The following is a 13,455-nucleotide window of genomic DNA, read 5'->3' on the forward strand; positions in this document are numbered from 1 at the left end:
CTGTGGCTACTGTACGTTCTTCAGCGACAGTGCACAAACATTTCAGAGACAAAAATGAAACAGCTAACTAGTGCATACATAATTATTATTTGTGTATTTAGAATACATTTTTCACTGCTTTATCATTAAAATCCATCCCAAACGCACAAACAGGCTAATCAAAAAATCGTATTCATTGCAAGCAAAATGTAATATTCTGTAATACCTAATACATGGGGATTTAAGATAAAATAGCTTTGCATTGCGTTAGTTACATTCATAATCGTACAGTGAAATATCTAAATCATTCGGTTAGACAGCTCATTGTGAACATGTTTGCATGCTTAAATACTGTAAATGTTCTTCCGACTAACGTTATTAGATATGTTCCAGTTGTTTTGAAAAGAGGCTAGCTGGGTTGCATACAAGGGGGTGGGGGGCGTACAATTTATGTTCAACATATGTTGATATCTGCACAGATATTAATATCGGCTTCGCCCCAGGTGCTAGCAAACTGCAATAGTTATAGCCTTCTACATATTTTATAAACTCCCGGGTAAAAAAAAAAAAACCATAGTTAGCGAAAGTGAAGAAAATTTTAATCTGATCGTATTCGTCTGTTTTACGCTACAATAATAACCGGATGCCGTGGCCAGCGATACCACTTACATTCATTTTCTCGATACATAGGCTACTAATACTACGAATCAGTTCGCTAATCTTACTACAAATATGAATCGTCTCGCCAGGGTCACCACTACACACTGGTGACTCGCAGTTCCATTCATACTAGATGGCAAGCTATAGCTGTCGGAGCTTGGTCAGGTGTAAAACGCTCGTGCTGCAACCCCATTTTCTTTCCCTGATAGCTGCTGAGCTAGTTAGCTACCTTGCTAACTAAATTTTAAATCGGTTAGCAACCGAACTTACCCGCAGAGCAGAGAGGTCGATTTCATCCAGACTTCTTGCAGGAGAATCGCTGGCCATATTTATATTAGCTAAATATATTAAAAATGAAATAATGTCAAAATTAAATTTTGATCACACACAAATCCTTTTCGGTCGGTGCTGGAGGAGACCACAGCAATAATTCTAGCGACCGTCTTGACATGAACGATGGAACAAAATAAACGGAAATCCTCTTAGACATTAGAAATTACGAGTAAATGTAACGGCAGTGCAGTGCTCGAGGTGTTACATTGATGATGTATACGAAGAGGACATGCATAGCACCGTTCGCATGGCGCTTGCACGGGCTGTGTAGACACCAACAAAATCGAGTGACCGCACGCTCCTAGAACACCGATGCAAAACGCTGTCAATCAGCACTCCTTCCCGGGAGTGGCCACCGATAGGGGCGGTGCATCTATCCTCCAGACGCCCACTTCATCCCCTTTGGGGGTGTGCGTGTGTGAGCTTGAGTATTCGGAGCACGGCACAGTTGTTAAGGTCCCCGGAGGACACAACTAAATTGCAGCCAACCTTTATATTTCTTACAATACAAAAGCATCAAATACAATGCAAATCAAATCTATGAAAGCAATAAATAAATGAGTCGACTGGACCCATCAATCCACCCACTAATCCGCACTCTATTAAACTGTAGGCTACATTTTCCCTCTTACCAGACAACCCTGTAATAGCGTTCTTAATATTGTCATTTTAGGCGTGGTTCATGCTTTGTACAGGAAAGAGTAGTTAGTTCCATTAATTGAATGTACATACATGTATTGAAAATACACGTGACATGGAATATTTAGTTGTTTATTTTGATTTTCTTATTTGATTGTCTGTTGTTTTAATACACTTATTTCTCCATTAAATGTGGAAGACATTTTCTTTTTTTCAGTAGACCATCCAGTCATGACTTTGCCATCACTGCTGCACTTTAAGCAGAACTTGATAACGCTATGACATCTTGTGAATTACATGGTGACCTGCAAATCATGCCTGGAGAGGTTGCATTCTTGCTGACAGGAATAAGGCAGCTGAGAGAGCAGGAATGGAGCCAAGGGTAATTCACTACACACAGTACCACACTGCCACCCTGGGGCAGGGAGAGAGGCCTGGGTTTGCTGGGTTCCTGTAAATGAAAGCCAAATTTCTAGAGGAATGTAAGTGACTTAACACAGAAAAGCTCAGAGGATAAGCTTTGTATTAGTAAGCTCTTGAACTTGCAGAGGAATTTGTAGCCCAGGATTCCTCAGCTCCCGTCTTTCTTTTGGTCCTGGGACCCCAAAAACATTGACCCTGTGAGTTTTCCAGGATCCATGTTTCATAGCAATGGTGGAGTTTTTTTTAACCATGCATGACTGGAAAGTCACTCTTGAGCCAATTGTTGTTTTGTATGAAAAAACCTGTGATTGACAGCTTGTGATAACATCAGTAGGGGTTACCAAGCGCTCACTTTCACATCTCGTGTGCACAGTGTTGTACATTCTCCTTTTTACCACTGTTCTTTCCTGTGCATGGCCCAATTCCTCACTCAGTGGGTTGATACCTGATACCAACAGTATTTTTACAAAAATGAGATTGTTGACAGGACTAAAATATATTATATTGCCTGGGAAATTATCTATCAGTGATATCTTTGTTTTTGTTAGAAATTGTTTTCACATTTATATACTGCATATACACAGACACCTGACATCCAACATCTCATCCAAAATAATTTGCATTAATACAGAGTTGGTCCACCCTTTGCTGCTGTAACAACCTCTACTCTTCTGTGAAGGCTTTATACTAGAAGCATTGCTGTGGGATTTGCTTCCATTCAGCCAGAAGACCATTAGTGAAGTCGAGCACTGATTGGGTGATTACACCTGGCTCACAGTTGACTTTTCAATTGATCCCAAAGTTGTTGGATGGTGTTGAGGTCAGGGCTCAGTGCCGGTCAGTCAAGTTCTTCCACACCGCTCTTGACAAAACCATTTCTATAAGGACCTTACTGTGTGCCCGGGGGCATTGTCATGCTGAAACAGGAAAGAGCCTTCCACAAACTGTTGGGGAAGCATAGAATCGTCTAGAATGTGATTGCATGCTGTAGCATTAAGATTTGCCTTCCATGGAACTAAGGAGCCTAGCCCAAACCATGAAAAACATTCCTGGATCAAGGGGTGTTCAGACACTTTTGGTCATATACAGACAGGTGACAAATTAAAGGAAAAACCAACATAAAGTGTCTTAGTAAGATGCCAGGCCACCACTAACTGCTAGAATAGAGTCTCTGAAACTCCACTGGAGGGATGGAACACTATTCTTCCAAAACTCTTCCCTCATGTTGTGTATTTTGATGGTGGTGGTGGAGAGTGCTGTCTAACATGTTGATCCACAATTTCCCATCTGGTCACTGCAAAGGCCATAGCATATGATTCATATCATTTTCATACTCATCAAACCATTCAGTGACCCCTCATGCCCCGTGGATGGGAGCATTGTCATCCTGGAAAAGACCACTGCCATCAGGATAGTGTCAGGGTTCTGTGTTTTTCCCTTTGTCTTTCCTGGTTGGGCCACCAGATGGCGGCACCTCTGTTTTGTGTCCTGTTTAATTGTATTATTGGTTTCAATTATCCTATGATTGTTTGCTGGTTGTCTCGTTTTCCCTTCCCTCTCTGTGGCCTGATTGTTCATTGTGCCCTCCTGTGTCTCGTCTGTGTCGCGCCTATTTTAGTTTCCCTTCTCCCGGACTCAGGTGCTGGATCCTTGCCTGCTTGTGGTAGTTTGTTAGTTTGTTTGATCGTGCCTCCAAGCGTGTTTCTGCCCCGAGTGTTTCTGCCCCTGTTCTGTTTGCTACGTGCTTTTGGACTTTTGTATTTTCTTGTTTCCTGTTTTTTTGAAGTTTTCTTTGGGTTTGTTATTGCTGCCCTGCGAGGCTTTTGGTTCCCTTTTTCGTGGAGTTCGTGATTAAAGTCTTTGTTCTTCCTACTTTTGGAGTTTTGTTTTTCCCCGCACTCTGCGCTTGGGTTCATTCCCTCGCCCACCCTGACAGATAGAAATGTTTCATCATAGGATAAAGGTGATCACTCAGAATTACTTTGTATTTATTTGCAGTGATCCTTCTCTCTAAGGCAGTGTTTTTGCCACCAGTTTTTGATTTAGTCATAGTCTTAGTCTTTTGACTGGAATGTATTTTAGTTTTAGTCACATTTTAGTCATGCTTTCTTCATTAATTTTAGTCAAGACAAGAATGACTAAAATCATATTTATTTTAGTCAATGAAAATAACAAAGTATTTTAGTCCTACTTAATTTTTGTCACATGTAATTTCCAGCCTCCAGTAGTTAAATGCCCTAAAGATAGTCTACAAAGGTAATGACTTTTAGTGTAAAACGAGAGCCAGTTTAGTCCCAAAGCTGTCAAAGTCAGACTAGTGGGTCTATAGGCCTATTAAACGTTAATGTGTAGCCTACAGTTTTAATTGAATTAAATTTTTTGGTAAGGGGTGGTTTTATGGTTTTAAACACTCTGCGCTATGATGGCATTATAAATAGAAGTGGGTGATTGACAAGCGTTTTAATGTTTTTATGCATGGTAGGTTCTAAATGCATTTACAGAATGTAGCATTTTTTTCCCAAAGATGGTGTTTCTCGATATAATTGTGCTGCCATGTTAACACATTACTACGGTTGCGGGTCAGGTACTCTTCATAGTAAGAAGAAATTTTAGGATAGTGCTTATGATTTTGCTTGTGTCAAAAGTACTGCGATGGAAACAGTGATAGATTTACCTACTAGCCACATCTGTCCAAAATGTAAACGAGTCAGGCAGTTTTCACGGTCGGAAAAAAATTATGACAATGTTACTGACTGTAACTCTACAATGAGTCGTGTTGGAGCTCTCATTGCATTTAAAATATTCTCATACTTTTGTTCTTTTTTTTCTAGAAGAAGAAGCCAGAAGAAGGGACATTGTGTTAATTTTGCTAGTGATAGACTGGTTATGGCAGCAAAAAACATGGATCACACAATTTACATCTGTGGAGAGAGTCAAGTTCACAATTAAGTCAATGACAGGCATGCATTGACCAGTTGGTTTTCTGCACCTTATAATACATGCTTATTGTTGGATCAACACAAGTTAAACGTTTCGCCACGCCCCCCTAGAGCTAGGGTAGCTGGCAGGAGTTTCATCAGTGAAATGTATCCACCATAGATGGTATCAACACAGTTCTTCTAATATAGCCTATTGTATTTCTAGGCGAAACGCTCATTCTGTCTGGGTCTGTTTTCGTTTTATTTAATTTTTTTTTGTCTCGTCATATTTTCTTCATTTTAAATACGAAATGAATTAGTCATCATTGTCGTCCTATAAAGGCATTTTCATCACGTTATCGTCTTCGTCATGAAAAAACAGGTCGTTGACGAAAAATTTTATCATCGTTTTCGTTGACGAAAAAAACACTACTCTAAGGGACAAGTGGACCCATACCATGCCAGGAAAATGCCCCCCACAGCACAACAGAGCCATCGGACCACTTCACTGTCGGGCTCAAACATTCAAGCCTGTATCGTTGCCACACATGCACCTGCCCACTTGTCGAAAAATGATGGTGAAGGCTGACTCATCAGAACAAATAACTTTTTCCACATCTCTGTAGACCAGTGTCTATGGTTTTTTCACCACTGAACTCTCAATGTGCATTTGTCTCTGTAATGAGGGTTTATGCACTGCAACCCTACTATAGTACCCCTCACAGTCACCTGAGGAAGAGTTGCTCTTCTGTTTTTCCTTACATATTGCACTAATGCACAGGCATCACGGTCATCGAATGTATGCTTTCCACTACAATTTCCGACCCTATATACTGATGTCTTTCCCATAGATCTAAATGCAGATGTCACTTTAGTCACTGGTCCTATTGAAACGCTAGCCAGTTGAGCAGTCTTTGTGACTGAAGCTCCTGCCATCCGTGCCCCAATAATGAAACCTTTTTCAAAGTCACTTACATCTTTTCCTCTTGCCATCTGTATCCAAAATCGACATCAACTGGGCCTTTTAATACATTCTGCAGAGCATGATGGGATGTTAATAGCTTAATTTTATCATGCAATACACCTGTATGGAAGTAGCTGCATTCGTTATGTTTTCCACTCATTTATTCAGGCTTTTCCTTTAATTTGTCGCCCATCGGTATGTATATTTACAGGCCTTGACATTAACACCTGCCACCCACCAAATGCAGGCAGAATTTGGCAGTGGCATGTCAATTCGTCAAGTGATACGACATGATACTACATCTCCCATGAGCATTGGGTGCACACTGCATACTTATCCCATTGAATTTAATTGATGCCAAATTCTTGGTGCTGTATAGGTATGGGGCATGCCACCCCACCAAGCCGTAACTTGGTGGGATGACATACCTGCCATCCCAACAAGAAGAAGAACTCGGCTGAAATCGAACGAGTGCACCTAACATGGTGGTGCATACAAACTGTGTATACGCGTTATGGCTTGGCTTGGGGAACTGGGGTTGCAGGTTGGTGTTTGAAGAATGTGAGGTCTGAGGTAAACCTCCCAAGATTCTCACCTTAGAGTGCCTCTGTTCAGTAGTCTAATTTTTTTAGCAGGGATTCTAATTATCAACTTCTCCACATGCCACTCATATCAAATATTTTGAATGCTTTTATTTTTATTGTCACACCTTGCCCATCATGTGAATCTGGAAGGAGGCCAGGCATCCTGGCCATCTGCCCACAGACTCAAGGTGATCTATGCCAACTCCTCAGGAGGCAATGTTTTTATTGGTGCTCTGTCGCAAACAGATTTGATTACCGTTAGTGTGATATACAATTGCAAGAAAAAGTTTGTGAACCCTTTGGGCTTGTATTTCTGCATTAATTACCCATTAAATATGGTCTGATCTTCATCTAAGTCAATAATAAATAAGCACAATATGCTTAAGCTAATATTAAACAAATAATTGTACTTCTTCTGACAATGCTGAATCCATCATTTAAATATTCACAGTCTAGGTTGTAAAAAAGTATGTGAACCTCTAGGCTATTGACTTCTCCAAAAGCTAATTGGAGTCAGGTGTTCCAATCAATGAGATGAGACTAGAGGTGTGAGGTGCCTACCCTACTAAAAAATGGCACACAGTTTAGTTGCTGACAGAGTCTACTCTTCTCAAGAAATATCTGTTCATGTGAACCATACCCTCATCAAAACAATTTTAGAGGACCTTAGAAGATGTGTAGGTATACATTACTACAACAATATTTCCAAAGGCCTGGGTGTTCATCCATCTACAATAAGACAAGTTGTCTACTAAAGGAGAAAATTCTGTATGGTTCCTACTCTAGCAGTGTGCTATGCAGCTGAAGGAGGTCAAAAAGAACCCTAGGGTATCAGCAAAGGATCTGCAGATATATCTTGAACTTGTTAAAGTCTCTGTTCATGTGTCCACTATAAGAAAACCACTAAACAAGAATGGTATTCATGGGAGGACACAACAGAGGAAACCACTGCTCTCGAAAAAAAAAACATTGCTGTGTGTCTTGAGTTTGCAAAGGCCACCTGGATGTTCCACGTTTTTGCAACGATGTTCTATGGATGGATGAGAAAAAAGTTTTTTTTTAAAGAATTGTACAACAGTATGTTTGGAGGGGAAAAGCACTGCTCACCAACACCATAACCTCATCCCAACCGTGAAGCATAGCGGACAGAGCATCATGGTTTGGGGCTGCTTTGCTGCCTCAGGACCTGAACAGATTGCAATCATTGATGGAACAAAGAATTCAAAATTATATCAAGAAATTTTACAGAATGTCAGGGTAGCAGTCCATCACCCAAAGCTTAACAGAAGCTGAGTGATGCTACAAGACAATAACCAAAAATACATGAGTAAATCAACAACAAAAAAACAGAAGAAAATTCTATTTAAAAAATGTTTTGGGAAGGCCAAGTCAGAGTCCAGGCTTTAACCCAAATGAGCTGTTGTGGCATGACCTGAAGAGAGCTGTTCATCCAAGACATTTGAGAACTATCAAGGTACTCCTAACTCTTGTGTAAGTCTGATCGGCAGCTATAGGAGACATTTGGTGGAGGTTATTGCTGTTTACGAGGTCCTACCAGTTATTCGTTTTTCACACACTCTTTCCACTGTGAATGTTCAGACAATGTGTTCAATAAACACATGAACACTGCAATTGATTGTGTGTTATTAGTTTAAGCTGAATGTCATTATTGTGACTTAAATGAAGATCAGACCACATTTAATGAGCAATTCATGCATAAATTCAGGTAATTCCAAAGGGTTCACAATTTTTTTCTTGCTACTGTACAGTATGTCAGTGAAAATGTACATACTGTTGTGAGTCCAAAGATGAACAAGATAGGGTGTGAATACTAGAAACATAATCACTAGACGCTTACTTCCGTACTTCTAATATATAATTAATAATTATGTAATAAGTATCACGTCCCCCCTACCCTTTCCGCGAAACATCTTTCTTTAGTGTATGTGTGTGAGTACATGTAATTGTGTGTGTGTGTGGTGTTGTTGTGTAATGTGTCAGGAGTCAGGATCCCTGTGTCTGCTGCGGGTAATGAACGGTCTTATGCGCCCTTTAATTCGCCCTTGCATGGCCATACAGTTTCAGCCGCATGATTGATGGGCAGCAGAGACATGCAGTCACCTGCACTTGTGGAAGAGGTTGGAAAGTTTAATAAATGGGCGGGGGTTGAAGAGTGAAAGTGGGGGCTTTAACAGAAGCATGGAAGACGGGTACATTTCATTTTTAACGAGTCAGGCAGACTGTTCTCCCTCCCACTCCTCTTTTCTCTCTCATTTTCACACGGTTTCATCTCTCACACTCAGTTTCTCTCTCCTTCTGAACTCTCCCTCTCAATCATTCTCTCACCCTCCCCCTCTCAATTACTCCCCACTCTTTATTCCACTTAAAGATAGCTTCAGCTCCATAGGGACTCCCTCCCAGGGGAGCAGCTGGAGTGGACTCCAGCACAGTGGAATTACATGGGTATCTTTTCAGAGGAGGGCGGCACATCTTCACTGTAATCTCGAATCTTCTCCACACAGAAGGAGAGGGCGATGGGTATCAGTCCTTTCACAGTTCAATCTGCACTCCAGAGAGAGAGGCTGCAGAAGTCAGTGTGTGGTGGAGAGAGAGCCAAATGCATGTTATGCAGTCATTCAGTTCTTAAAATTAAATAAGTAATAATCAAAAAATAATAATAATAATAATAATAATATATATATATATATATATATATAATAAGCATCCATTCATATTCCCATTCATATTATTGCTGTTGTTGTTTTTGTTCATTACTTGCCTAAAAACAACACAGTAATGTTATCCAGCAAAAACCAGTCCCTGGGTGTGATGTCAGAATAAATGGGTCCTAGTTATGGGGACAGGTGATAAAGAGATGGAGAGGTAACTATCCATCTGGACATCAAATGTAAAAACCTACAGAATGTACTATGAGGAGAGAAATATACAGTGAAATGAGTAATGATAAAAATGAATCTATGTGATATAATGATTAGAAAACTGGACTTGTGACCAAACTAGGGTTCCAGGTTTGAATCCCAGGGGGGTTAGTGCTTTTGTGTCATTAAGATAAGGTATTTAACCCATATTTCAACTGTAAAGAGAGACCCATAACTCTCCTGTCTAATGAATGTAGACATTAAGCATACACACACCTATTCTATTAATCTTCTTATGCTGCTATGTTGGCAGACATCCATGCATACCGTAGCTTGACAACAAAAAGACACATTTGTAAACACTCTGCTCAGACCCTTTTTCCAGAATGTATTCAGTTTTTGACTTGGAACATTGCACAAACAATGTTCAGTCACAAATTGCTAATATGGCAAAGTACTAATTTTCAGACTTGGAGCTTTTTTTATCACCATTACATCAAATGGAAAGAAAACATATTCTCATGCTGTCCTAGTTAATGTCATTTTGGGTCAGAGAAGTCCTCTGTGTGCACCTCGGTATTGAACTTACTCATGAAAATGTTTATTATAGAATTTACTCAATGACCCTCTTTTAAGAATGCTCCAGTCAGTTTAGCTATACAGTGTGCTCCATAATTTAAGACAAATACTTTTTTTTTCAAAATTTGCCTCTGTACTCCACAATTTTGGATTTGTTGCCATTCATAAGTGTTTGTATGTACATAATGAATAAATGGAAGTGAATTTTCAATTTTTACTGTTTTGATCGTGCTGTGGAAAGGACACCCCCTTCTGCAAGGAGAATAATGTGATCTAATCTGATGTGTTGATTTTAAATGAACAGAAAGTCCAATCCTCTGCTTCAGGTTTATTTTTTCACTCTTCCCTACTGTGATCCTGAAGGATTCTTTTTTGACACCATCCTTCAGTTTCAGAGTGACCACAAAAACACAGTTGAGCCTGATGTAAAGCTTCAAGATCCACAGATGTCTCCTTGTCAAGCGAATGCCACTGTTATAGTGTGGGGAGGTTTGGAGTACAGCTTGTATCTTTACACATTCTCTTTCATATCCAGGTATTGTAAACTTTGGCATGCCAGCAACAAACATTTGATTTCCTGAGGGAGAGAGAGAGGGCTTGAATTACTGCACCAGCCAAATGACTGGGCTTTAGAGGAAAGTTTTTCTGGTTAATTTTCCCTCACAGCTAATCGACTCATGCCACTGATTTTGTTACTGGGAAATGAGTAAGCAGACTGTAATTCATTCATCCACAACTTCCATGACAGCAAGATGACAGTGCACCCAGCCTCAGAGGATGGGACTTCAAATTGTTGTCATCTGCTAATATTATCACCATTGCAACTGATCTCAGAATAACATCTTCCTTTTTCCTCAGAATAGTTTGGAGAGAGATGTGTGTTGGTGAGGCTGACTCTATATTAGAGCAGAGAGCAGAAAATAGTACATCCTCATTTCTTCTCTGTCATGTGACATCTTATTCATTTAAACAGGAAGTAAACTTAAAAAAAGAATTGGTTCTGGTTAATGCTGATAGTAACTGGTATTCTTCTCAACGTATTATTTGCACTGTGTTGGAAACAGCCCCGTAAATGAGTGTGGATATATGTGAAACCTGGAAAACACATGACTGTATGATTTACACGTGATTTATTTCATAATGAAGGGGAAAGTGACAAAAGTAATCCAGAGAGGGGGGCTGCTGTACGGCTCATTAGCTGAAAGGGTAAGCATCACATAACAGCATCCCCCAACAATATTTATTTTAATATGCTCTTTCATTAAATTAAGCTGAAATAGTTAGTATGGCTATATGTTTGACAATTTGATCACTCCTGATGGAAGCACCCACTGGAAAATGACTTCTGTGATGCAAGACATAAAATATGTGGGAGACATACAGCTCTGCTATTATACCTTTAGGCTGAAAAGATGACAGAAATGGACAGCATTGAAATTGCTTTGATTCTGAATCAAAGGACATTATCAGTGACTCAAATGACTCTGACACTGACAAGTCTGTAGAAGACATAATTGCTGATCCTGACTACCCCAATACAGCCATCCAGGTTTGAGCTGGAGGTCTAGCTCCTACCTTAGGCTCTACTTGAATCCATCTCAAGCAAGTGAATTAGCCAAGCATCATATGTCGATTTAAATTGTTTTCTATTCGCATTATCTGTTGTAGTCTGTATTTCCGGTCACTTGTCTCCCCAGTACTGTCTCTGTGTCTGTGTTCCCTGAGCTGCTTCACTCCCCTGTACTTATGTGATTCCAGTCCGCGTTTTGTCAGTCCCCTGTCATTGAATTAGTTTTCCTAATGTTCTTCACCTGGATGTTGTTTGTTACTCCTCCCTCACTCACTTAACCCCTCCTTGATTGTTATCTTCCCCAGTGTATAAATGTCAGTCTTTTCCACCTGTTCAATGTCAGAACGTTGATCATATTCATTGTGCCGATTATTTGTAAGCCTTTGTTTATTGAGATTCCTGCGACACCCCTTTGCCCGACTTCGAGTTTGCCTGCCCTTTTGGTTTTGTTTGCTTCTGGTTCGACCTTCGCTTTTCTTTGACTTCTCTTTGCCTGCCCTTTGTACCTTCGCTATTTCTGATCTCCTGGTTTTTGACTTTTTGCCTGTCTTTTTACTATTCTTTTGGAAACTCGATTCGGTACCGCACTCTCTCTGATCACCTGGCTTCGAACTTCGGACTGATCAAAGACGACGTTTTCTTGGATTTCCCTGGTCTGCGTGTGGGTCCTTACTCGGAACATAACAGTACGTTCTGACATTGAACAGGTGGAAAAGACTGACATTTATACACTGGGGAAGATAACAATCAAGGAGGGGTTAAGTGAGTGAGGGAGGAGTAACAAACAACATCCAGGTGAAGAACATTAGGAAAACTAATTCAATGACAGGGGACTGACAAAACGCGGACTGGAATCACATAAGTACAGGGGAGTGAAGCAGCTCAGGGAACACAGACACAGAGACAGTACTGGGGAGACAAGTGACCGGAAATACAGACTACAACAGTACGTTCTGACCAGGATGGACCCAGCGGACCCTGCCCAGGTACAATTTGTACTTGGGCAGCAGGGAGCCATGTTGGGACGCCACCAGTCCCACTTGGAGTCGGTCTCTCACCAGCTGCAGACTCTAACCTCCTGCGTGGCAGAGCTGACATCTGCACTCCGGGCCTCCTCGCCTGGCTTCGCTCCCCAGCAACCTGCGGCTCCCGCTACGCCTGACATCCCACCTGCACGTGCTCGTGAACCCCACCTTCCTCCTCCTCCCATTCCTTACCCAGTGCCGGCTGATCTTCCAGCTACAGCCAGCTACCTTCCCCACTGAGCAGCCCCGAGTTGCCTACATAATCACGCAGCTCACCGGGCGAGCTAGGAAGTGGGGAACGGCTGCCTGGGAGGAGGGGCTTCCCTGCGTGCAGACCTCCACGCTGCTCGCAGAAGAGATGAAACGGGTCTTCGACCGCTCCAAGCACGGCCATGATGCGGCGCAAGAACTCCTGCGCATGCGCCAAGGTGGAATGACGGTGTCGGACTTCGCCATCGATTTTCGTACTCTGGCTACCGCCAGTGGCTGGGAGAAGAAGGCTCAGTACGACACCTTCCTCAATGGCCTGTCTGAGCGCGTGAAGGACGAGCTGCTGACCCGGGACCTACCCGAGGACTTCAACGATCTCATTGCCCTGGCTATCCGCGTGGATTCACGCATCCAGGAGCGCCAACGGGCTCGCAGTCAAGGGGTCTACAACCGAGCAGTCACTGAGAGGTCCAGGACCACTGCTGCATCCCCTACCAACCCCAAACCTCCTCCAGTCATGATGTCGGACTCGGAACCTATGCAAGTCAACCGTGCTCGCCTGACCCAGGAGGAGAGGGATAGAAGGATGCACACCAGGTCCTGCCTCTACTGTGGGAAACCAGGTCACTATGTCGCAGCCTGCCCGCTAAAAGACAACGCCCGCTAGTGTATCGAGGAGCACTAGTGGGCAT

The 13,455-nt window shown here is 41.8% G+C and overlaps 1 protein-coding gene across 12 annotated transcripts in view; it reads right to left on the reverse strand.

Moving 5' to 3' along the window:
• Positions 1-1,300, reverse strand: part of LOC135253392 (TRAF2 and NCK-interacting protein kinase-like) — a 135,949-nt gene extending 134,649 nt beyond the window's left edge. For 4 of the 12 annotated variants that reach the window (XM_064332629.1, XM_064332627.1, XM_064332631.1 and 1 more), the window contains exon 1: positions 910-1,298. In XM_064332629.1, coding sequence (XP_064188699.1) covers positions 910-966 — 57 coding nt within the window. In that variant the 5' untranslated portion in view covers positions 967-1,298. Of the gene's footprint in view, positions 1-909 lie in introns of all 12 variants that reach the window. The other 8 variants (XM_064332636.1, XM_064332635.1, XM_064332634.1 and 5 more) reach the window with 4 other exon arrangements.
• Between the last annotated feature and the right edge of the window lie 12,155 nt (positions 1,301-13,455).

The sequence above is a fragment of the Anguilla rostrata genome, chromosome 4 (genome assembly GCF_018555375.3).
Source record: "Anguilla rostrata isolate EN2019 chromosome 4, ASM1855537v3, whole genome shotgun sequence".
NCBI classification, from domain to species: domain Eukaryota; kingdom Metazoa; phylum Chordata; class Actinopteri; order Anguilliformes; family Anguillidae; genus Anguilla; species Anguilla rostrata.